This window comes from Papio anubis, chromosome 9, assembly GCF_008728515.1.
Source record: "Papio anubis isolate 15944 chromosome 9, Panubis1.0, whole genome shotgun sequence".
NCBI classification, from domain to species: Eukaryota; Metazoa; Chordata; class Mammalia; order Primates; family Cercopithecidae; genus Papio; species Papio anubis.
In genome coordinates this window covers 111,346,825-111,372,364 of record NC_044984.1, presented here as the reverse complement: position 1 = coordinate 111,372,364, position 25,540 = coordinate 111,346,825, and the positions used below count along the sequence as shown (strand labels likewise).

Sequence of the window (25,540 nt, the reverse complement as noted above, 5' to 3'; positions counted from 1 at the left end):
CCCAAGGCCGTGCTAGGAACAACAGGGAGAGGCCCCCTCCCGGCCAGCGCCTCCCTGATGCCAGGCCTGGGACCGTCCACGTTAGATCAGTCGGGCCCAGATCAGCAGCATTGTGGACCATGACCTGCCACGGCTGAGACGATGGGGCCTCCTGGGGCTGTGGGAGCAATATTTTGAACTCAACACTGTTGACTTGTGTTAACGGGTAATGCTTACTGTCGTCATGTTCATGCTCATGGGGCCACAGCGCTAGCTCCCAGCCCTCCTAAGGCCATGAGGTAGACGTTGTTGTTATTCCCATTTCACAGATGAGGAAACTGAGGCTCAGAGAAGTTAGGTCACGGGCCCAAGGTCACCCAGCAGGAAGTGGTCAGTCTGGTCCCACAGCTCATGCCTGACCCCTCTGGCTTTGGCATTGAGGTTTGGTTATTGATGTCTTTTGCTTAGTTTAGTGTAGATTTCGGGGTGGCAGGGGCCAGACCCTGCCTGACGGAGTCCCCTCTGTCCCCTGCCACCCCAGTTCTGTTCCACATGTACGACTCGGACAGCGACGGCCGCATCACCCTGGAAGAATATCGAAATGTAAAGTATGCTCCTCTGGCCCGCCCTGGGTTCCTGGCACCTCCCTCCCGCCCCCCACGACCCTGATGGAGGCCCAAGGTCACCGTTTGTTTCCGCCCCACCCGGCAGGTGGTCGAGGAGCTGCTGTCAGGAAACCCCCACATCGAGAAGGAGTCCGCTCGCTCCATCGCCGACGGGGCCATGATGGAGGCGGCCAGCGTGTGCATGGGGCAGATGGTGAGCGCCCCTGCAGCCCTCCTGAGACACGCGGTGCCTTTCCTGCTTATGCGCTGTGTTTCTGGAAGGCCTTACGGGGCATGGGGCCTGGTGTATTTTGCCACCTGCTCTACCTGTGGCCTGTGGGGCTCAGAAACCTCTCCCAGCCCTTCCTGTTCCCCAGGAGACTGAAGGTCCCAGTTCCCAGAGAACTGCACAGGCAGGGAAGCGAGCTTGAGGTCCAGGAGCCCCCACCTGCATAGCCCCCCAGCCCCCATCCTGGCCTCAATCAGTGCTCATAGCAGCACTGGGCCCTGGAGCCAGGCCTGGGCAGCACATGGCACAGGCTGGCCCGAATTAGTTTATTAACAAATGACTCAGAGGCGACTTCTGGCCTTGGAGCAGGGGTCAGCAGGGAGCCCTGTTGGGGACTGACAAGAGCCAATGGCGTAGGGTCAGGTGGAGGAGCTGAGGTAGGGGCTGGTGTGTAAATGACATGGAAGAGAGGGGAGCGGCCTTCCCATGTTCATCATTTCCTACATTTTGCCTCATTTTGACTGGTGGGGAAACTGAGGCTCAGAGAGCATAGAGAATCCTCTAGACCTTGCGATCTTTCCTGTGCTGGGAAGATTTCCTCTTGTAAGGACAGGTGCAGCCCCGCCAGCCCCCAGCCCTGAGGCTCTAAGCCTCGGGACCACTCAGGAAGGCAGGTGACCACCTGGGTGTCGTGTGTTCCCTGAGGGGTTTGGATGGCCCCACTGATGCGGTCAGCCCTTTGCCCCTGTGTGTCTAAAGCAGGTGCGTCTCTAGACACCCTGATGGTTTTGTGTTTGCCTAGCCCGGAGCAAAGGGGGGTTCATGCTGGATCCTGCTCCCTGTGCCCCAACCCCGTCCTTGAGGGACATGAGGCCACCTGCCTGGGCCTGCTCCCAGAGGTAGGGGCTGTGGTCGGTCGGCTTCCTGGCATGTGTTTTATCTGTCTGCCTCTGGAGCCCGGGGGGAAGCTTCTGGCTTGGGTGAAACCTCTGCACTCAGCAGATTAACCACCACAGGAGACAGCTCGTGACCTCAGTGGGGAGAGCAGGGATCCCCGCCGGTTGTCGGGCCAAATTTCCATTTGATTTAATTACACTCTCCTTCTTCAAATTGCTCCCTGTCCCACTCCAGTTTCAATTGGTGACAGTTTTCTTAATTTGCTGTAGTGAAATTGCTGGCAGCTGCTGATCTGCATAAAACCCCAGCAGCCTGGGAAGCAGCGGCATCTCGGGGCGGAGGCGGGCTCCGGGGTGCACCCGCTGCCCACAAGCCCCCGGGAGGTGGAGGTAGCCCCGGAGCCAGGAAGGCAGCTGCCAGGCAGCGGGCCCATCTGCACCTCTTTCTTCACTCATGGGTCCTCCGGGCGCTCTTAAAACTGGGCGCTCTTAAAATCCTTCTGGTGTAAACCTCGGCCCGATAAACCCAGACCAAGTTGTGTACAGGCCTGAGCTGGGGGCAAGGGGCAGCTGCATCGGTTCAATCCCGCCTGGCCTCTGAGGACACTTCCCGTTCTCACCGTGCTACCCGCTGAAAACAAACGATCCATGGTCCCCACTTTAATGGACTTCCAAAGGCAGTTATTGATGGAGGCAGGATCTCTTTTTTTTTTTTTTCAAGACCAAGTCTTACTCTGTCACCCAGGCTGGGGTGCAGTAGCACCATCTTGGCTCACTACAACCTCCACCTCCTGAGTTCAAGTGATTCTCCTGCCTCAGCCTCCCGAGTAGCTGGAATTACAGGCATGTGCCATTATGCCTGGCTAACTTTTGTATTTTTAGCCGAGATGGGGTTTCACCATGTTGGCCAGGCTGATCTTGAACTCCTGACCTCAAGTGATCCACCCACTTCGGCCTCCCAAAGTGCTGGGATTCCAGGCGTGAGCCGCTGCGCTGGCCTGTGGGATGTTTTGAGAGTACTTTCTCGGGAGGTCGCACCCACGGATGCTTGACGGGGGGGACTGCTTCCCCCACTCCCTGCCCTCCTTCCTTGCACCAATCACCCCCTTTCCAGCCCCGGACTCTGGCCATGGGGGCCTTTTCTATAATTAGCTCCCCTTGGCCGGCCTGGGAACCTAGGTTGGCCCGGCAGGGAGGGCAGCCACTGTGCCCGTGAGTGGGAAGACAGGGAGGAAGGAGCCCTTAGGGACAGGGCTGGCCCAGGCTAGCCGAGAACTTGTAATTTATTATTTATTTTTTAAGAGACAGGGTCTCGTTCTGTCGCCCAAACTTGAGTGCAGTGTTGTGATCATAGCTCATTACAGCTTCCATCTCCTGGGCTCAAGCCATCCTCCTACCTCAGCCTCTGGAGCAGCTGGGACTACAGATGTACAACACCACACCCAGCTGATTTTTTAAAGTTTTTAAAAAGAGATGTATTGCTGAAAAGAGATGTCGTTATGTTGACCAGTCTGGTCTCGAACTCCTGGCCTCCAGGAATCCTCCTGCCTTGGCCTCCCAACATGTTGGGATGACAGATGTGAACCACTGTGTCTGGCCAAATTTTTTTTTTTTTTTTTTTTTTTTTGAGACAGAGTCTACCTCTGTTGCCCAGGCTGGAGTACAGTGGCCGGATCTCTGCTCACTGCAAGCTCCGCCTCCCGGGTTCACGCCATTCTCCTGCCTCAGCCTCCCGAGTAGCTGGGACTACAGGCGCCCGCCACCTCGCCCGGCTAGTTTTTTTTGTATTTTTTAGTAGAGACAGGGTTTCACCGTGTTAGCCGGGATGGTCTCGATCTCCTGACCTCGTGATCCGCCTGCTTCAGCCTCCCAAAGTGCTGGGATTACAGGTGTGAGCCACTGTGCCCGGCCAAAATTTTTTAAGTATAAAGAGGAAACTAAAAGGCCTGCAAAGTCCTGCCAGTAGAAACAGCCCTTAAGGACTTGGAGGCAGCTCGATGCTCCCAGCTGGACAGGCAGCTGCCCTCTGTGCCTCTCATCTGTAATACGGGAGAGAGACCAAAACCCAGCTCAGGGCCTGTTGTGAGATTGGCATCTGTCATTAAATGCTAACAGTAGCATTTGGTCACCTGTAATCCCAGCACTTTGGGAGGCCAAAGCAGGTGGATTGCTTGAGGTCAGGAGTTCGAGACCAGCCTGGCTAACATGGTGAAACTCCCATCTCTACTAAAATATTTAAAAATTAGCCACGCATGGTGGTGCATGCCTATAATAATCCCAGCTACTTGGGAGGCTGAGGCAGGAGAATCACTTGAACCTGGGAGACAGAGGTCGCAGTGAGCCAAGATTGCGCCACTGCACTCCAGCCTGGGCGACAGAGCGAGACTGTCTCAAAAACAAAACAAAACAATAGCATTTGGAAGGCACTTGGGACATACATGCCTGGCGCATAACACGCTTAGTGTGTGCCTCCTGTGTTCTTACACGCACGTACAGAATTTCAGAGAGTCACAGAGAGAGCTTCAAGTCTCGCCTGCTCCCCCACCAGCCCAGGTCCTCTTCCCTAAAAGGACTCCCTCTTGGTGGGTTTTTTTCCTACATATACCAACGTATACATGCATGTCTTTTATTTTTGATTTATGCAAAACATGATTGAACTGATGTGGCTTCCCCTTTTCTCCGTATGACCCCATGCACCCACAGGGCAGATGGTGGGGGTCTGGTCATCAGTCTAAGGACAGGTTTGCACGCACAGACCTGCAGACATCTCTCTGCTTGTTGGGTTTTGTTTTTTTGTTCTTTATCTGCTGTATACATATCTCAGAGCCTTTTCCATAGTGAGACATATAGATCAACCTCTTCTTAACCCATTTTTGCCTGAGGTTGCAGCTTTTAGAATTTCTGCAATCAGACCTTGGTGATGACCTTGAGCAGTACAATATAAGCAACTCCCACAGCTTAGCGTTCCAGCAATGGAACACTAGGCATAAGTGGTTAATGGTTGCCTCTGCTGGTGGATGGTGGTTAGGCCAGTGCTGGCCTTGCAAATAGGGTGGATGACTGAGATTTATGTCCCTCGCCTTCTATTGAAGGGCACCTGGGATGTCAGCAGATTTTCGCTGTCACGAAGCGTGCTGGTGGGTGAGGTTTTTGGAGGCTTGTCGGTGGGATCCTGAGAGTATCGGTGAGAGGGGCAGGAGCTCCTGGTGTCGTCCCCAGAGCAGGCAGGATGCAGAGTAGATGGAGACCGGCTCTGCCAAACCTGTTCAGCATGGAGAGCCTCCTTGCGGCCACCCTCCAGCCGTGCCTCCCCGGAGGTCCTGGGTTATCACGGTGACTCATGAGGCATGAGGCATGGGCCTCACAGGCTGGCCCTGTGTTTCGCTGACCTCTCCCCCGAGGTCTGTGAGCTTAAATTAGCCTGGAATCTTCTTATCAGCACAGCACAGCACTGGCATGAGGAGGCCAGCCCTGGGGGGGACAGGAGGCATCTTGGTGGCCCAGCTGCTGAGGGGCTGGTGGTGAGGTGGGCTGAGTGGGGAAGGAGAGCCCCTTGCCCCCGTGTCACCCACGCCTCGGATTCTCTCCCTGGGGGGCTGGGGGTGGGGAGGGATGCTGCTCTGAGCCATGCGTTGCCAGGGCCCTGGTGAGCCACGCTCAGCTCCCATCCCACCCTCAAGCCCATGAATAAGGATATTGGAGGTGCAGGGTGACCGGCTGCGTGCTAGAGGCAGATAATCCAGAACGTTCCCCTCTTCTGATTCCTCCCAAACAGCCTCAACCACTGATAGTCGGGTGTTGGTGGGGAGGGGAGGCCAGTGGACCGTCCCCCTGAGGAAGCTGTGTGGGGACCCGCACCACTCACTGTCCACCCTGTGCTTCCGTCCCCAGGAGCCTGATCAGGTGTACGAGGGGATCACCTTCGAGGACTTCCTGAAGGTGGGTGGCCTGGGCGTGGGGGCCTTGGGGGACCCTTGAAGACCTCATGTGGTCCATGTCAGGAGGGGACATGGCTCTTTACCTGCAGTGGCAAGGGACAGGCTTCCTGGGTGACCGACATCTCAGTAGGAAGGGGTCAACTTGGGTGTGGCCTTTAAAGCAATTTAAACTGGTTTTTCTTATTTTTTATGGAAAAGGTAATATTCACACACAGTCAAAACAACGTAAGCAGTACAAAAGGGTATACAGTGTAAACCAAATTCTCTCTCACCTGGGGTCCCACTGCCCCTCTCAGAGGTAACCCCTGTTGTAGGCTGGGCCTGGTGGCTCACGCCTGTAATCCCAGCAGTTTGGGAGGCTGAGGTGGGCAGAGCACCTGAGGTCAGGAGTTCAAGACTAGCCTGACCAACATGGTGTAACTCCATCTCTACTAAAAATACAAAACTTAGCCAGGCGTGATGGTGGGCGCCTGTAGTCCCAGCTAGTCGGGAGGCTGAGGCACGAGGATCGCTTGAAACCAGGAGGTGGAGGTTGCAGTGAGCTGAGATCGCACCACTGTGCTCCAGCCTGGGTGATGGAGCGAGACCCCGTCTCAAAAAAAAAAAAAAAAAAAAAAGCCCCATTGTAGTTGGAACAGGGATTCTGGGAACTTTCCGTGTCTGTAGAAATAGTGTTTCTCAGAAGCTCAGATTGGAGCCGACTGCACATGCTGTGCCTGGGCCTTCCTCGCTGTGTCCTAAGATGTCACTTTCGTAAAGCGGCCGCCCACTCTGCCTCCTCCCTGATGGCCTCTCCAGCCTCTGCTGGTGGGCAGTGGTTAGGCCAGTGCTGGCTTCGCAAGTCAAGAGCTGCTTCTGGCCGTTTAGATAATCAGATGCCCTGTGGCAGGGAGGGGACCCCTGCCCCATCCCCCTCCCCGCACTTGGGCCCTGGGCATCACAACAGTGTTCCCAATGCTTTTGAGGGGCTTGAGGAAGACAAGGAAGTCAGGGGAGCAGGAGACCAAGAGGGAGAGAGGATTAGGGAAGGAAGGATCACGGCTTCTGGCCAAGGAGCCCAGAGCAGGACTGGGGGACTGGGCCCTCAGGATCACAGCGCCATGGAGCCAAGGCTGAGCCTGGCAGCCAATGGTTAGATCCAGCAGGAGAGAGGAGAGGCAGGCAACAGGGCCCGGCTGTGATAAAAGGCTGAAAGGAGACTGCGGAGGTCGGCAGGCCCCCAGGACTGCCGTGCACATGGCCCCCCCCGGGGCTGGCAGGGCGGACAGACTGGCAAAAGGCAGAATTTGCACTTGTGCTGCAGACTCACTCTGGCTTCTGCTGGGGACCCGGTCACCTGAGCAGGTGATGCCCGCCAGAGCAAGACAACAGGACGAAGAGCTAGAAGGTGGAGGAGGGAGGGAGGGTTGGGGAGGAAGTACAACGGCTTCAGACTGAGTAGAATGAATTTCTTTGCCTCTGAAACCAACTTCCTTGCCCTAAAGGCTGGCCTCTGCCAGGCCCCTAGTGCCCCCCAGCCTGTCCCTGTATCCTTGAGGGGTCTTTTGGGACCAGCTGGCCCTTCCCATTCCCTGGTTCCTTCCATTGCCCTTGGCGACCATGTTGCCACCTGGCACTTAGCAGAAACCACTGTGAGTGGTCATGTGTGTTACCCTGGGAACGCCTCGTGCACCCAGCAAGGATAGGGCTGCTCGACTGGAACCAGAGCTGTCTGCACACCCCATGACACCCAGAACAGCCTCAGGAAAGCAGGAAGTACCGGGGGGCTGCAGCCAGAAATGTCCCAAGGCCTCCCTGTCCCCTGCGTGCCTACGGGGCTCTGACTTTCCCCCGTTACCAGCCTCGTGGCTGTCCCCGGAGATGCTGAGAGTGACAGAGTTTGAAGTTCTTACATAAGCGGGAGGCAGTGAGAAGTCATCCCGCCCACCACATCCCTCCATTCCTGTTCGCACCCCCCATCCTACCATCTGTGGCCCCCGTGGGCCCTGACTTGCTAAGGCGCTGGCGGGCGTGGCCTTGGGAGCACTGGGGTACATACATAGCCTTGTAGTGTGAAGGTCTGCTCCAGGGCCCTGGCCAGGCTGGACTGTAGTGACAGTACCAGCACCAGGAATGGGGCCACGATGCGATCTTTGGGTAGAAATGACCTTTTTGGGCTTGAGTTTGTCTTTCTAGAATGCACGTGGTCCCTTATCCCAGGGAGGTTGTAAAGACCACACTGGAGATCCTTAAATTGATGATGGTGGCCTAGCGAAGCCTTGTGACTGCACAGCCCCTAACAGTTTACAAAACATGTCCATGATGAGGATGGGTCCTTTAGAGCCCCCCGACGTTCTGTGAAGTGGGCGGCACAGGTTGGGGGTCCCACATTGTCATGGAAAGGGGACTTAATGGGGTTATGTAATTTGCATGAAAATCACAGAACCTGAAGTGGTGGGTGAGACTCAAATGACTTGGAGCTAAGAGCTTGGATTCAGTACTTAATAATAACTTGCTGTGACAGTCTCAGAGAGAATCCAAATGTCAGAGCCAAATTAACCAGCAAAAAAGACAGATGGAAGTTTTTCGTCCTCGCTTAGCTCCTAGCCTTGAAACACAGCCCTCGGGTTTTCACCTGCCCGGAACATCACTGTTGGTGGCAGGAGAGGGTAGGTGGGGAAGGACCGAGGACCGGGGCCTGGTCAGGTGTGAGGTGGCGGCGGGAATGTGCCCTTAACGCTGGTCCATACCTTCCAGATCTGGCAGGGGATTGACATTGAGACCAAGATGCACGTCCGCTTCCTTAACATGGAAACCATGGCCCTCTGCCACTGACCCGCTGCCACCTTCGCAGAGAAACCACACTTTGCAATGGGGCCACCTCCCCGCGTAGCTGGAGCAGCCCAGGCCCGGCGGACAGCCTCATCCTGCAGCACCGGTACACAGCCAAGGCTCGTCCGCACACGTTGTGTCTTGTAGGGTATGGTATGTGGGACTTTGCTGTTTTTATCTCCAATAAAAAAAAAAAAAAAAAGGTTTGTTAATTAACGTGGCCTCTGTCAGTTCCTCACATCCATTAAAGTGGCCTGGTCACTTGGTAGCATGAGACTGACTATGAGGAATAAGCAACGACAAAATTATTTTATTTTATTTATTTTGAAGACGGGGCCTCCGCCTGTCACCTAGGCTGGAGTGCAGGCGGGATTGCGGCTTGTTGCAGCTCTGACCTCCTGGGCTCAAGCAGTCTTCCTGCCTCAGGCTTCCGAGGAGCTGCGGCTACAGGCGCACACCACCACGCCCGGCTAGTTTTTACATTTTTTGTAACGACAGGGTCTTCGTATGTTGCCCAGGCTGGTCTCTTACGACTGGGCTCAAGCGATCCTCCCGCCTCTGTTTCCCAAAGTGCAAGGATTACAGGCGTGAGCCACCACACCCAGCCTAAATAATATTGAAAGGTTGGTTTGGCAGAAGGATTGTTCTCTTTTGTTTATTTTGGGTAAGGTATCTGCTGTTCTTCCTATGTAAGTCCTGGGAACCCCTCCGCCTTCTCCATCCTAGGGAGTAAAATAAGGAGAAGCAGCTCCTGCTCTGTGTGGGCTTCTGAGGTGGCCAGGACTCAGGCGGTGGGGCAGCCTCACCGTCACAGCCACATCTGTTTACTGATGAAGAAAACATCTGGAGCCCTGGGCCTGTGCCTGCTGCGGGGATGCACCTGAGCCCGCTGTGTTGGTCAGTGGGCGTGGGGAGTCAGGGCCTGGCTGGCTGACCTGGGACCCCCAGCTCCTCACGGTGGTGGTAAGGGGGTGTGGTCTGCCAGCCACGGCTGTGCCCCTGGCTCTTTCTGGCAGTCCTGGGCCAGTTGCAGGGCCCTGCAGCACTCCAGGAAGCAGCGGCAGTGGAAGCTGGGTAGGTAAGGATCCCTGACAACTTCAGTTATCACCTTTCGATGTGGGGACTGGCTAGAGCTGGGGGCAGGGAAACAAAGGTTGTTGGTCGCGGTGGCCTGGAGTCAGCAGAGGACTGCACCTGTGGGACGTGGAGAGCTGTGTCCTGGGGGTGCTGGGACAGCCCGCTGAGTGTGACTTCCCCATCTCCCTGTGTGGGCTGCCAGCTCATGAATGTGGCATTGAGGACCCTGAGTGACGCGTTCCCATTGCTGTGCAAGGTGGGCCAGCCTTTGCTTTCCAGGTCTCTTTCTGGTGCTGAAGTTCACGAAACGCCCGGTTCCTTTATTGACCCTCCCTGGGTGGTGTCATTCTAGCCTTCCAAGAGAGTTCTCTTGATAACTGGCAATGGGTGTTATTTGCATTCTTGGCGTTTTCATTCATAGTTTTCATATGAAGCGTGCTTTATCTTTACTACAAGCCCACACCTTGCAGTTCAGAATTTAAAAGGTTTGAAAAGGCAGGCCATGGAGTCTGCCCCCGCCCCCCATCCCCCCGCCCCCAGGCTTCCCTTCTCAGAGGCAGAGGTGTTAGCGCCTGCCGTAGGGTCCTCCGGAGCCATTGCGTGCACGTGGAAGCGCAGGCAGCGTTCTTAGTTCTCTCCACTTTTTGTAAATGGCGATGTCTGCAGGGCTTCAGCATCCACCCCATGAGGTTCCAGGTGGAAACTTGTGAACAGAGGAAGTGAGCCCAGGCGCCTCTGCTTTTTTGCCCCCCACCGCACCCCCAGCATGCCCCTTCTTTTTATTTTATTTTATATTTTATTTATTTTACTATTTGAGACAGGGTCTCACTCTGTCGCCCAGGGTTGCAGTGAAGTGGCGCAATCTCAGCTCACTTCAACCTCCATCTCCCAGACTCAAGCAGTCTCCTACCTCAGCCTCCCAGGTAGCTGAGACTACAGGTACCCACCACCACGCCCCACTAATTTTTGTATTTTTGGTAGAGACAGGGTCTCCCCATGTTTCCCAGGCTAGTTTTGAACTCCTGAGCTCATGCAATCCACCCACCTCTGCCTCCCAAAGCGCTGGTAGTGCCCAGCCCTACCCTCTACATTAAAGGCTCAGGGAGTTCACTTGGTACAGCCCGTCATAAGCGCAGCCCCCGGACGCTGTTCTAGGAGACGGTGACTTGTGCTTAAGGCTGCAAACGCACGGAGCCCAGATGGTGCTGGGAGGCCCCATCTCCACTCTAGCATTGAGCCTGGTGTGGTCTCAGTGGGGACCCTAGGCCGGGGAGTGGCAGCAGGGGGAGCCTCAGCCTCACACCAGGGACCCCTGGCCATGTGCTTGTGGACAGTTGTCACATCTGAGGCAATGGTGGGCACAGCAGGCAGAAGCACTGTTGTTGGATGCGTTCCCATGGTGCTGAGCACCTGCTCCCCGAGGGCTGCCACGCCCCTGCCCCCTCGAGAGGTGCCTGAGAGTTCTGGGTGTTCCATGGATGAATATTGACTTCAACAGGTGTATAACTGTTTTAATACGTGTAAGAAAAAAAGTAACTTTACCACACACCAGGGAGTCCATGGGATGCTGCTTAGGATGACTGAAAGTCAGAACTTAAATTTAAAAACACAGCCAAGCAGCACAGGGAGCTAAAAGGCCAGGCGACCCGCTACACAGGGAGCAGGCGAATGGCCCCGGGAAAGTGAGTGTGGTCTGGGGAGGCTCAGCCTTTGGTTAATACGCACAACCTCCTGGGTAGGTGCCAAGCTGCAGCTGAGAGGCTCTGGACTCCGTGCTGTCATTGTCATTGTAAGCACCTGGCAGAGCCTGGTAGACACCAGACAGCAGCGTGTGCCACCCTAGTCTCTCCTGAGGCCTCTGTCTCTGCAGGTCAGTGGCTGGAGGCAGGTTCAGTCTCTGGGGAGGTGAAATTGCATGGTCTGAAATCACCTCTGGAACTCCGCTTCTCAGTCTAGGACTCCATTCAACACTCAAAGCTGCAGGGCAGGCCGGGCACAGTGGGTGGCTCATGCCTGTGCTTTTGGGAGGCCGAGGCAGGCAAATCACTTGGGGTCAGGAGTTCGAGCCCAGTCTGGCCAACATGGAGAAACACTGTCTCTACTAAAAATACAAAAATTAGCTGGGCATGGTGGTGGGCGCCTGTAGTCCCAGCTACTCAGGAGGCTGAGGCGGGAGAATCACTTGAACCCGGGAGGTGGAGGCTGCAGTGAGCCAAGATCACGCCGCTGCACTCCAGCCTGGGTGACAGAGCAAGGCTCTGTCTCAAAAAAAAAAAAAAAAAAAAAAAGCTGCAGGGCCAAGACAGAGGTCTCTGTTTCCTTCCCTCAAGCGCTAACTACATAGTGGGAGAGACAAAGCCCCTGGGACTTCCAGGTGGATCCCAGGTGGTTTCCTCTGGAGGGAAATGGGACGCGATCCCCTCACCCACTCTCCCTGCTTTCCCCTGCTGCTAGGGAGCCTCTTGGTCCCCCGGCTGCTGGCAGAAGGCACCTAGAAAGTCGCTAAGACAGCCTGGTGGGGATCGGCCTTACTGCAAGAACCGACCTCTACCAGCCCCCATGCACCTTGCCCTGTTCTGCCAATGTGAGCAGGACGATCTGCGGTGCCACTGAGCAGGAGGGCACACTGGCACCGCCACTATAGGCCTCAGGTTTTCTGGGACTCTCCCAGTTTGCTTTGATTTGGTTCTTTTCAACAAAGGCAGTTCATTAATGTAAAGTGTTTTTATAAATAAGTCACCTTCCGTCAGCCCCTGTGCCCTGAGTTTTCGTTTGGAAGATGTGGCCACGATGGACACACGTCCAATGTGCTCCCCTGTTTGGGCCACTGAGGCCTGCCTGATGTCTTTGAAGCTTTGGGCCGCCGCTTATCTAAACAGCTCATTAAAATGAGGTTGAGACACGGCGAACCCGGTCCGCACCTCTCGGAAGAAAGCTCATGTGTGCGTCATCACTGAGGGGGTCCTCTAACTGGCAGGGTGAGGGCCCGTTACCACCAGAGCATGGACACAGCAATCACCTGGCGCTCTCCTGCCCGGCTCCTGGCATTGTCTGTGGCATCCTGAGAACAATCAGGGTTGGCGATGAGTTGCTGCAAACCTGCTCCCAGAAGGGGCAGGCTGTGCGTCTTGTGGCGCTGCTGGCCTCTGATCAACAGAGACCGAGGGTCGCTGCTCCGGACACGGATCTCGGTCAGCCTCACCATCTGGGCACTGCAGTCTGTGCCTCGGACTGGAGGCAGGTGGTTCAGAAATGGCTTTTGTTACCTGCTGGACAATGGGGCGTGCCTGCGAGGGGATTTCTGGCCTCACAGACCCTGGCCCAAGTGCAGCAAGCCGCTCTTGTCGCTGGATGGGGACAGGAATGGAATGACTGGGTCACCTCAACTTGAGCAGCCCGAAGGAGGTGATGTGTTTGCCCTGAAACCCGGTCGGCGGGTGAGTGATGACCATGTGCACAGGTTAACAGCCTTCCTTCCATCAGAAATGGCACCAGTGACTAAAAGGAACTAGGCAGAAATCAGCACTAAGTCAAATATTTGAAGGAAGCTGATAAGGTCATCCTTGGAGGGCCACAGGCCATGGGTGGAGAAGACTGAGCAGGGGCGGCATCGTCAGCCTGCTGGACGCCAGGGGAGGTCACCTTTGTCCATACTCTTCAGCCATCTGCCAGGAATAGAGTCGAAAGCAGGCTGTACTCCTAATATCGCCATATTACCAAGGGGAAAGGTTGGCTTTTGGATGTTGAAAGAATATGGCAATTTGACACAAACACTCTAATTTGGTTGGTTTACAAAAGGGCTGTGTGATGGAAATGGAATATGAGGAGCTCAGGGGACACACTGCAGCCACGTTAAGCATGAATTATGGATAAGGGAACGGAGTAAGATGACAGCAGCTTCCAGCTCTGGCCAAATACCCGCTTAGGGAACAAATTATTGCTAGACTTTAACAAAACAATGCTGTTGTTTTCTGGGCCAAGGAACTGGAAAGTTCTTTTTATACTTTGCTAATGGGAGACAGGTCATCTGTGGATCTGATCCTTGTCATGGAGCAGTTGAACCTGTCCCCACCTGCCTGCAGTTAACGAGGCTGCAGCTGAACTCTGCTGTGCTGGAAATGGCGCCGTGTGACTTAAGTAGGCTGATGGAGAGTTAAAAATACAAGTTGCCTTGGCAAGGCTTTTGCAAACACCTGCCTTGCAGGCTGTCCTCCCACACAGCGACCTTGGGAAAGCCAGGAAAAGCTGAGTAGGGGGAGCCAGGGGGTAACCGCGCTCCCCGGGGCGCTGGCGGTGTCTCTTTCCTCTTGCAGAATTTGCACGTGGCTGTCAGCAGGGGCTTGGTGGTGGACCAGCCTGGTCCTAGGAGGACTCACGACTCTGAGGAGGACGTGGTGGCTGCTCAGCCCTCTAATCTGCTTGTTGACCAAGTCAGCAAGGGACTGGGCTCCATCTCACAGAGGAAGGGCTGGCGCCCCGAGAGTGGCTCTGACGGGGTGGCAGTGGTCAGGGGGCCTGCTGAGGAACTAGCCGCCATGTCTATCTTAGAGAAACGACAAGGCAGCGTTTGTCCTAGTGTTGGGCAAGGGAAGAAAAGACAGGGCGTGACAGCTCAGCTGGGGGGGCGTCCCCTTCCCTTCCTAGGGAACGAAACGGCCCCCAGTGCAGAGCAGTCAAACGGCTGGAAGCCCATGCTGGGCATCAGAGGCCCAAAGTGGGCTGGGAACAACATGGCACCCGCCGGAGCCCAGCAAGAGGGAATCTGCCATCGCACATTAGAGGCAGCCCTTGTCCAAGTCGCCGCAGGCCCCTGCAGCGGTAGCCAGGTAACCATCTGGCCTGGCTGTGCGGGTGTCGTGGGCAGGCCTGTGTGGCTCACAGCACCTCGGCCCAGCCGGCCAGCGCCGTGAGCTCAGTGCTGCTGCAGCTGCTGCTCAGAGCGAAGGCTCCGTCAGGCAGCGGGAGACAGCCCTCTTGGAGCCCCTGTGGTGGCCTGCCCGGAATAGCAGCCGCGGGACAGTTGTCATGAGAAGGCTGGACCCTCACCGGGGTAAGCTGTTTCTCTGCAACTGTAAGCAAAGTGGGTTTGCAGTGGCCAGCATCTGCTATCTAACACGTGTGGTGGGAAGCGCTAGCCCCTGGAACGTGGGGCCTTTAGCTCTCAAGAGGGGGGATGGGGGTGAAGGACTTCATCTTGGGGGTGTCAGCCTTCCCTTTCAGGAAGGACCAAGCCCTTTTCTTGGGGAAATTCCATTTGCCTCCGATCAGCTGAAAGCCTGGCCTTCAGACAGGGCGGGGAGCTGTGCTTTGTGGAAGGTGCTGCCGTTCGTGGAGTATCTCTGAGACATCAATTATTGCCTGGGCAACAGCAGCACCACGGCGGCACATGGCTTGGGTTGCAAAACACACTCTAGTGGCAGAGACGAATTCTCGGGGGAGGGGGGGGCTGCAGTCCCTTCAAGAATCTGATGAGAGGTAACCATGTTTTTTCCCAGAAAATGCCCTCATGCACATTTCACACACAGCGGGTCCTTGAATAGCATCATTTTATTCAATGTCATTTTGTTATAACATTGAGAAAAAAATTGATTCCCGGCTGGGCCACTGTCTGTGTACAGTCTGGACGTCCTCCCGGTCTCTGAGTTTTCTGGGCACTCGTTTCCTCCCATGCCCCAAAGATGTGCAGGTGAGGTTTGTTGGTCGCAACAAACAAGTGTGTGTGTGAGGTGAGTGTGCCCTGTGATGGGAGTGCCCTGTGAGTGTGCCCTGTGATGGGAGTGTGCCCTGTGATGGGAGGGCGTCCTGTCCAGGGTGGGTCCCTGCCTTGCACACTGAGCTGCTGGGATAGGCTCTGGTCACCCACCACCTTGAACTGGAATAACAGTTGGAAAATGAAAGAAGGAATGAATAAAAATTATTGTAAAAAAAAAAAAAAAACTGCCTCCCCTAACCATACACATGCACAATAGTAAGTGACGCTGTGCACGAGTGCCCAGTGAGCCCAGCCTGGTGTTTGACCTGTGTGGTGGAAGGAGGCGCTCCTGACAATTTTTGCTTTGCAAACATTTATTTTGTGATATGACCCACCATCGCTACAACTGCCAACACCCACTGAAGTCACCAAAAATTGGGTAATTACCTTGTTTTCAGTAATTTTTCTTAAATGTATGTATAACTCATGTCTACTTAATGTTTAATATTAGAGGTGTTTGATTTCAGTTCTAAAGTTTGGTGATGTTTTTATGGCCAGCAATATGCCATGGGAACTTAACTCTTGTTTACATCCATTAGCCTATAGTAAAATTAGTTTCATTATACATCATTTTGCTTAAAGTTGCAAGTTCTTTTTTTGAGACAAAGTCTCGCTCTATTGCCCAGGCTGGAGTGCAGTGGTGCGATCTCCACTCACTGCAACCTCTGCTTCTCGGCTGCAAGCGATTCTCCTGCCTCAGCCTCCCGAGTAGTTGTGATTACAGGCATGCACCACCAGGCCTGGCTAATTTTTGTGTTTTTAGTAGAGATGGGGTTTCGCCATGTTGGCCAGGCTGGTCTTGAACTCCTGATCTCAGGTGATCCGCCTGCCTTGGCCTCCCTAAGTACAGAGATTACAGGCCTGAGCCACCTTGCCCAGCCAAAATTAGTTTCATTATACCTCATTTTGCTTACAGTTGCAGTTCTAAGAATACCTATTGATGACGGTTGGTGATGAGTTACTGTACCATGTTGCAGGTCTCCTGGATCCTGGGCTGGGAGCCCCTGTAGTGGAGGTTCTGGGAAAACGCATGTGACTGTGGGTTTACGAAACAAAACCATGGTGGGAGGTAAGATTTCAAGGGGGTGGAAAGAGAGCTGGAACCGTGGCATACCAGGGGATTATCACTGTATGCCTTGCCCAAGTTAAAATAACTTGACCAATAAATAAATTCAAAGCATTTAATATTAGAACAACTACGGACATCATAAAGCAGAAAGCAAGTCCGACCATGTTTTGAGACGCGACATGAGATCTTCCGCGTTTCACCGTCCAGCTCCCCCGGCAGCATGCTTGAGTGTCTCCACCTGTGGGGAGCCGGGGATGGCGGCATCTCTGGGAGGGACTCAGGAGGAAAGTAGAGGACCAATCGGCTGAAACCTCAGAACTTGTGAAGGGGTCTGGGTAAAGGTAAGGGGGCTTAATTTGGATAAATGTTGGCTTATAAAGGAGCATTTCTCCTTCCCCTGTCAGTGTGATTGATTCCAGGGTGTTCAGGTTTGCAGCAGAAAACGCTGCCTGAAGTTGGTGTGCTTGAAGATAACAGCTTGGATCCAATACATTTTCCTTTACAAAACCCAGGCAACTTTCATGAGTGGCAGGTATGTTACAAACAGGCTTTGCGGTGGGAGGGTCTACACTTGTGAGATTTTTATACTGGACCAGCTGCTGGCTGCTGTAATTCTGAGTCTAATGACTTTACACTGTTACCTTTAATTGCTGCAAACTAGGAAGGGAGAATGCCCCCGCAAAATGAACTGGGAATGCAGACTTAGAAGGGGCTGCTTTTTGAAAAGAAAAATATTTTCCCCCGTGGTCCAGATGCATTAAGACTATGAGAGGGAAAGGGCGGGGCTTGATGAGAACCTTCTAAAGCCAGGTCACCAGCAAACAGTCTGACCACCCCATGACGACAACGAAGGTAAACAAAACCCTGCATTTGCTGCCTACAGGCCGTCTCCACTTAGGAAGCCAGCTGGCTGAAAGGAAGCAGGACACCCTCCGGTCCATCTGCCGCAGGAAGGCGGGTCCGAAGGAAAGCACTCTGGACGGGAGGCCACGCTTCCCAGCCGCAGCTCTGTCTGCTCCGTTCCGCTGTGTAGTTGGAGGTGAATGTGGAGTAGCTGCATACCTTAAGCAATCTGAAAAACCTTCCAGAACCTTCAAGACGTGAAGGTTCCAGGCTTTGGAGTCATGGCCAGCATTTCCCGCTGATATATACGCATGTGCAACTGAGAGGACTCGGGTTTTCTCTGGAACGAGTGTGGCTAGACGGTTCCCACGTGGCAGGTACTTCCGCATCCTCAGGTACCTTTTCTCTTCCTCATGGCTCCTTGTACCTTTTTGTTTTATCAAGAGTTGTATATTTTGTCTTTTTATTTTTTTGTCAAAAACTGCTTTTGAGCCGGGTGCAGTGACTCACACCTGTAATCCCAGCACTTTGGGAGGCTGAGGCAGGCGGATTATTTGAGGTCAGAAGTTTGAGACCAGCCTGGCCAACATGGCAAAACCCTGTCTCTACTAAAAATATACAAATTAGCCAGGTGTGATGGCAGGAGAATCACTTGAACCCAGGAGGCAGAGGCTGCAGTGAGCCGAGATCAGGCCATTGCTCTCCAGCCTAGGTGACAGAGCGAGACTCCACCTAAAAAAAACAAAAACCAAAAAACCCCTGCTTTTGACTTTATAATAACTATTGGTTTTCTCTTCCATTAATGTCTGATTTTATCCTGATTTAACCCCTGCCTTCTGCCTGCTTTGGGATTGCGGCTACCTTTTCTGAGCTGAGGTGCCAGCCCCTCCCAGCCTCATCCCCTGGGTTTTGTATTCAGTGCTTTTACTGTCAACCCAGTCTAGAGAGTTTATAGTTTGTTTTTATTAACTTCTTTAAATCCAAGTGAATTCGGGAGTGTCTGGAATTGTCTTATTTTGCTTTTTGTTGATTTCTCACTATTCTGCACGGGGGTCAATTCCTAGAAAAGCAGGGTGCAGTGCCCGAGGGTACGGCCCACAGGGTGCAGTGCCCGAGGGTACGGCCCACAGGGTGCAGTGTCTCGGGGGTTGGAGGGGTTCTATAATTTGGCCTGTATGGTGCGAATCTTTGTGTATCTGAGCTGTTCTTTGTGGCCTTCGTACAGGGTGGTTTTTTGTCATGTTCTATGTGTATCTGAAATTCTATACATATCTATTGGATCCAGCTTGTTAGCGATATTAAGTAAATCTTCCAGATCTTTACGTTTTTCTCACTGATTTGCCTGCTATGAGAATGGATTTTATTGCTCTTTGTAGTTCTATCAGTTTTGCTTTGATATTCTGAAGGTATATTAGGTGGATGCTGTTGCGTTTAGAACTGTTGAAAATCAAGAGTAAGGCAATGGCTTGCTTCCAGAATATTTTGGAAATGGCAGCTCTGTATCACACTGAACAGTTCTCTCCTGTCCTGTTCATCTTGATGGCTGTTTAGTCAATGAATATTTAGAAAATATTTGCTTTGTAACACACATCATAGACACAACAGTAAGCAAAATAGTCATTAATGACTAAACTGTGTAAGTATATAATTATAAACCATGGTAAAAGCTGTGAAGAAAAAGTACTGCTCTACCAGCTTGCTACTGGAAGGTGGTGGTGGCAAGTGTCACAGAAGAGCACCCTAAGTAAATACAGGGAAAAGGACATGGAGGTTATTGCCTTGGAGGCCAGGGACAAGCACATCCAAAGGCCCTCGGAGGAAAAGAGGGAAGGGACTGGAGACTGGAAAGACGGCCTGCAGGGCTGGAGCTGGGAAGGCGAACACAGAGAAGCTGGTTGAGCAGGGACCATATGGGACCCCACAGCGAGATCCCTGAGGTGTCCCGAGGGAGCTGAGGCCAGAGTGGCCGGCTGGGTGGGGAAGGAGGCTACGTTTGTGTTGGCAGCATGTGCGACTTGAGCCCCAGCATACACCAGGTTGCCCCAGGCGCCGGGGAAGTGCAGGGGTCAGGGAGACACATGCCGTCAGGCACAGCACCCTGGGCCGCCTTCTTCCCCTAAACATTTACCACCCGTGCAGAGCCGCCTGGAGTTTTAATGTGGATAAAACTGGTTCTTGCCATTTTTCTCCTTGCTCCTGAGGCACGTCCCTAAACGTGGTTATAGGGAAAGGCCAGTGCGAGGTCATAGTAGTGAATGGCCATGGCGTCACAGGATGAACGGCAGACAGGGAGAGGGCTCTGGAAGGCCAGCTGGTCCACTGCAAACTCGTAGGCACGGATCAGCCCCCGGTGTCTAGAAAGAGCACAAAGATGGTGACAGGTCAGGGCGGCCTCGCTGGCCTTCACCCCGGCTGCTTCTGTCTTTGCAGGAGGCGTTCTCCTGAGACCAGACAGAGGTTCATCTTCACAAAGGTGTCCTCCGGGCACACAGCATTAGATACTCACAGTCCCAGGCTTAGCGGTCAACATGGGGGTGCACAAGTCGGATGGGTGCAGTGAGAGTCACAGGGCAAGGACTCAAGAGGATGGGCCTTGCCACTGTGACAGGATTCTAACCACAGCAGACCCCTCAGCATATGGCCTGCCCTCCCTCTCTGCACAGCCGGCAGTGTGGACTCGCCCCACAGGGCTGTCGTGCATCAGATGCTAGGCGCTCAGTACAGGTCAGCATCGATGTTTACGTTCCCAATTCCTAGAAAGGCAGGGCCCTGCCTGAGGGTATAGCTCATAGGGTGCAATGTGTCATGGGGGCGGGGGTTCTATACATCAATCAAACTAAGATGGTCTCTGACTCGCCCAGCCCCACCACTAACCTCCTGTGAGTAGTGAAGCTGTCCAGGTCGACGTTTCGCATCACCGTCTGGTAGGGCACGTTGGCCGTGATGAGGCTGTGGCTGCTGAATGAAATGTGCTGCACGGGGTGTCTGGAAGGCAGCGGGAGAGAGCTCGTAAGGGGGCATCCACTGGGCCTGCGCACAGCCTGCACTTGCTGCCACAGACCTGGGAGTTCAGAGCTGCAGGGGATTCTAGAACCCATAAAGCGAAGCTTCTCTTTCAGAGGGAACAGGCCCCCACGGAAGCAGTGTCTCACCTCAGCTCCCAAGCTCAGGTGAGCAGGCCGTGCTTTGGGCATGACTTTGTAAACAGGTCTGCATGCCCCGTACGCATGCTGGCATCTGCCCCAACCACCTGGTACATTCCAGACATAAAGGACACTCCCTACTGGAGATGAATCAACCACGTGCAACAGAGACTGGTCCACCGCTGCCTCCCTGGGCAAGTCCCTTGAGCTTTCCCAGCCAGGCTGTCCATCATCTATGAGCACTGGGGGCACGTTCACTGCTGATCCAGGAAGGCGCCCCCGATCCGGCTCACAGGGCTGCAGTGACACACGTCCCCTGGGTGGTGAAAGCACGTTTGGGAAATCTGGGAACAAAATGGCTCCAAGTCTGTTGAACAGAGGTTTGCGTTTTTTCTGAAACTTTTGTGCAGTACCTGCTGTGGTCACGGCACTGAGCTAGGAGACACTGAATTAAAAAGATGTCTCATCCAGGTGGATGCCTGACCCAGGGAGGGCCCTAGCTAGTGAAGAAGGTAAGATGCAGTCCCAGAAAACATGACTAATGCTTCTGTAGCACGAGCGAATTTACAAGCTACAAAGACTGCGTGATGCAGAATTAAGTGCTGGGAGGAGGAGCAGAAGGGGAGGAGGGCTGAAAGGGTCTGTTGGGAGGGGTGCACAGGAGGGGACAAGGCCTGTGTGGGCTGGGCCAGGGCTGCTCTCCTTGACTAAAGCAGAGGGTTCTTGGGAGTGAGGGAAGCTAGGGAGCAGTCCCTACCTCCCCAGGGTTGGGACACCCACAGCAGGAACGTGGTGGTGGATTTGAATGGGGCCTGGAGGATGAGAAAGACCCGCAGAGGGAGGGCAGGCTTGGTGAAGGCCTGCAGCATGGCAGACTGACGGCACCCTGTCAGGCAGGCGAGGACCTGGGCTGAAGAGACTGAGGCCTGGCAGCAGGCACTGCAGGTGAGGCCTTGAGTAAGTCAGTGAGTTCTGGGCAGGAGACCGTGTGTCTGTCAGCCTCGTGCTGGTGACAAACTGTTTTCACCGCATGGGGGACAAGCCCGGGTCGCACAGGGACAAAGGCAGTGCTGGGACAGGGCCACACCTCTGGGGAAGGCCTTCCTTACCTAGGCTTCATCTCAGTGGCCTGTACCGGGGGTGCAGCTTTGTAGAGAGAAAAATGAGACCTGCTAGAGTGTGGGGCCGGCAGCTATCCCTGAGGACCTGGATGGCTGATCCAGCAACGCTTTAAAACAAATGCTGACTTTTCCTCAAAGGCAAATGCTTCCGGGAATTTCGGTGCAGTTTTAGTTGCCATTTGGCACCACCTGGTGGCAATTCAGTGCATCAGCATGGAAGTCAGAAAAAGGGCCCAGGCGACAGGGACAGCCACAGCAAGGGGGTGGGCCTAGGCAGTACCCAGGGCTCTGTGTGATAAAATCTGCCAGCCCGTGTTGGCCAACACCGCCCTCCAAGGAAGAGGCCCATTCTGCGTGTAAGCCTGCCACCTCTCGGAGACGCCTGGCAAACTGCTGGCCTTGCATAAAGAGCAGGTCGCTGCTCAGGTCAGGTTCTCAGAGGCCGGTTTACCTGGATTTGCAGTAAGTGGGGAACAAATCTGAGTTCACTGCGAGGGCCTGGCCCTGTTTCTGCTCTTCTATGTTGTCATGCTCACAGGCCACTGGCCCAGAATCATCTTGTTTTTGTAGAGATGGGGTTTCATTCTGTCACCCAGGCTGGAGTACAGTGGCACAGTCCCTGCAGCCTCAAACCCCTGGGCTCCATGGAGCAATCCTCCTGTCAGCCTCCGGAGTCACTGGGACTAGAGGTGCACGCCACCATGCCTGGAGGATTTTGAAAGAGGCAGGGTCTCCCTGAGTTGCCCAGGCCAGTCTCAAACCCCTGGCCTTGAGAGCTCCTCAGTGTCCTGAGTGGCTGGGATTACAGGTGAGCCAGCAGGCCTGGCCGGATGTCTCTTCCCAGCGGTGCTGAGGGGCAGCGAGGGAGAGGGCCCGCTGCCTTTATCCCCACCTGTCTCAAAGGCAGGGTCTTCAGTTCAAGGCCTGCAGGGCGAGGTAGAGGTGGTGGCGGTGGCCTCAAGTCAGCTCTGACGAGCCTGCCCCGGGCTGGGCTGCTGCTCTGAAGGTCAGGAGCAGGCTCACTGGAAATGTCTTAACCAGTTAGGCACCAATGGCATAAACCTACCCACATCTGTGACGCCAACAGCCTGTGCTGAGGGTAGTGTATATCTCCAATAATGGTGTTAAAGGTGCAAACGACAAATTCCTCCTTCACTGGAGCCTCTATGAACCCCTTCAGTCTTAAGTGCTCTTCTATGTAAACGGCACGAGGACAGTCTAAGCAGCAGGCAGTACCATGGTTACACATGACAGACTCGAGTGGAGGACAGCGGCCGGGCCAGCCCTGCCTTCCACCTGTGGGCAGGTGGGGTGTCACATCCTGGCCTAGCCCAGCAAGTTTCCTATGTTTTCGAGTTCCCTTTTCTGTTTATTAAGATGGAGAAATCCTAAAATAATCAGAATAGCACTTGCAAAAAAGTAGTTTCATTCTTAGAGAAAGCTGGGCCTGACTAATATTCGAATTGTGGCGATCTGACTGATGTCAGAGACAGGAACTGCATCCCCAGTGACCAGCGCCATTTCCAAGCCTGTTGCCTCCTCTGCAGAGCGGTGCTGGTACAGCAGCTGGCTCCTGGGGTCACAGTGAGGCTTCACCTGGCGAAGCTGGGGGTAGGGCATTTAGCAGCATTCCTGGTGCAGGCTGATGGGTGCTGCCTTCCCTCCCAAGAGTGTCTGGAACGCACCTTACCCAGAATACACCTCCCACAGCTTTTGGTTCGTCCGATAATCCCACACGGACACCAGGCCTTCCTCGCCTCCGCTGACGATCTTCCAGTCGTCCACCTGCACGGCAGAGACCCCAAGCTGGTGGGCAGAGAGCGACAGGGCGATGTTACCGCTGCGGAGGTCATGGATCCTCACCCTGGACAGGCCCAAGAAGAGCAGAGAAGGGAAATGGGGTTAGAGTCAAAGCTTGAAATGAACAAACTGCCCCTTCACTGTGCTGGTCTATGCGCGACACTGCTATGAAAAACTCCTCAGCTGCAAACATCAATAATAAGGACATCAACCTTTTATCTCCTCATTAGTAGACTGTCAGGGAGGACCCACACCGTCGCATCTGAATGGTTTACAAGCACACGGAGCAAGAAAGACGCAGGCCAAGGACAGTGGCTGCCCACGTTACCTGCCTAACAGGGAAAAGCCACCTGTGTGACTGCACGCGCAGGTTGGCCTGAGAAGCCTGTCCCAGCAGTAGGTGTATTGCCCAGAACGGTAATTTTGCTGTTGGTAAAATAACCTGTTAAGGTAGCAAGAGCTACAAAGCCAGACACCCCAGATCCTCACCCGGTTAGGAAAAGAACACTTTCTGGGTATTTCACTTGACTTTGTAAGTTCATCGCTGTCTTGTTGGAAGTGAGAAAGGAAAAGCCTTTATACTTGATACGCACAGCAGAGCGGGGATAAAGGTGTGTGTACCCTGGGCAGTCACTGACTGAAATAATTACTTGCCTTATAATAATCCACATTTCTTTCAGAACCTCTTTAAAAACTGCTTTTTATGTATGTTGAATTTTTCACGAGGATAAGTTAGATAATGGGACAGAAATCTCGTATCCACTACAACCACCACCACACTTAGTTTCTACAATAAGCCACAAAGGCTATAAGTAAATCAAATTGATTACATTTAATAAATGTAAAGATGAGCTTAAGAGACCCTATGATGCAAGTTGAAAAGGAAAAGACAGTCCCTGCCCTGAAAAGACCCCAGCATCTAGCAAGGAACAGGACAAAGACAAGGATATATGATTAAAAACGCATGTCTGGCCCAAAAGCTGTGGAGAGACAGGATTCTCTGAAACACGTCCCATGCCCTGACTCTAGTTATGCGAACATGCGCACACACAACGTCGATTTTCCAAGTTCTGAGGGAAAATTATTTTGAACCAACAATTCTCTACGTAGCTTAGCTCCCAAGTTTGAAGGCATAATAGACTTTTTTTTTCTTTAACAGAAAAGGACTCAAAGTGAACTACCTGTGGATACTCTCTGAAAGAAAGTGGCATAGCAAAATACCAGAACAAGAAGACAGATGGCTTAAGTGGGACCTGATGTGTCTGCTGGATCCATGGCGGCACACAGGACAAACCTTCCTATTAACAAGAAGAGCTGCCAATGGATCACAAAGTAAAAATACATGCTATGCGTGAAAAACACATCTGCAAATGAGGAAGAAAAAATGTTACAATTTAATACTAGAAAAGGCAGATTTCAAGGCAAAAGCATTTGCTGAGAACACTTATAACAGTGAAGGAGCGGTTTACTCAGTGTTTGGTCAGACCTGGAAGAACAAAACTCCATGGATCACATTTCTTTTTCTAGGTTTTGGTTTTTATTAGTTTTTTAAAGCCGTCACCCAGGCTGGAGTGTAGTGGCACTGCAGCCTCAACTTCCTGGGCTCAGGCGATCCTCTCACCTCAGCCTCCCGAGTAGCTGGGACTACAAGCACGTGCCACCACACCAGGCTAATTTTTTTTATTTTCAGTAGAGATGGTTTTGCCATGTTGCTCAGGCTGGTCTCGAACTCCTGGGCTCAAGGGATCCACCCACTCAGCCTCCTAAAGTGCCGGGATTACAGGCGTGTGCCTCTGTTTTTGGTTTTTTGGTTTTTAATTGTTTCTTCAGTCACTATAATCTATTCAGAAATAATCTATTTCTATTTCTTGAATTTTTAAAATTTCCAAATCTGAAAACTTAGATGAGTAAATGGCTTTCTGGGAAAATAAGAATTATCAAAACAAATCCCCAGGAGACAGAAAATCCAAGTAGATAAAATAACAAATAGCAGCCTGAGGAAGCCAGCAAGGGGCAACAGTCCCTACAAAAAAAAAAAAAAAAGTCACTTTGGCCAGACCTGTAAGGACCAGCTGCCTCCAGGGCTAAGTTAACTGTTCCACAGCCTAGGAAAAGGAGGAAAGCTCCCAAATTCTCCATGAAGCCAGCACTCTATTACCAAAGCCTAAAGCTGAGAGCACGATCGAAGAAAACTATATATCCGACTGAAATATCAAGAACAGACTCCACAGCAAGATGCCACAGACAAGGGAATCAACAAAAAACCACCTGGTCATG

General features: G+C 53.3%; 2 protein-coding genes across 6 annotated transcripts in view; one reads left to right on the top strand and one right to left on the bottom strand.

The window, feature by feature from the left end:
* The window catches only part of TESC (tescalcin), a 61,534-nt gene extending 52,860 nt beyond the window's left edge, over window positions 1–8,674 (top strand). Inside the window, exons 5-8 of one of the 2 annotated variants that reach the window (XM_003907219.3) lie at window positions 521–582; window positions 691–798; window positions 5,601–5,648; window positions 8,384–8,674. In XM_003907219.3, coding sequence (XP_003907268.1) covers window positions 521–582; window positions 691–798; window positions 5,601–5,648; window positions 8,384–8,461 — 296 coding nt within the window. In that variant the 3' untranslated portion in view covers window positions 8,462–8,674. The remainder of the gene's footprint in view (window positions 1–520; window positions 583–690; window positions 799–5,600; window positions 5,649–8,383) is intronic. The other variant, XM_021922999.2, reaches the window with a different exon arrangement.
* Window positions 8,675–18,144: 9,470 nt separating this feature from the next.
* Window positions 18,145–25,540, bottom strand: part of FBXW8 (F-box and WD repeat domain containing 8) — a 111,899-nt gene continuing 104,503 nt past the window's right edge. For 2 of the 4 annotated variants that reach the window (XM_031650797.1, XM_009181791.4), the window contains 3 exons: window positions 23,154–23,327; window positions 20,074–20,184; window positions 18,145–19,553 (listed from right to left, as the gene is read on the bottom strand). In XM_031650797.1, the coding sequence (XP_031506657.1) occupies window positions 19,409–19,553; window positions 20,074–20,184; window positions 23,154–23,327 (430 nt within the window). In that variant the 3' untranslated portion in view covers window positions 18,145–19,408. Of the gene's footprint in view, window positions 19,554–20,073; window positions 20,185–23,148; window positions 23,328–25,540 lie in introns of those variants that run through there. The other 2 variants (XM_031650796.1, XM_031650798.1) reach the window with 2 other exon arrangements.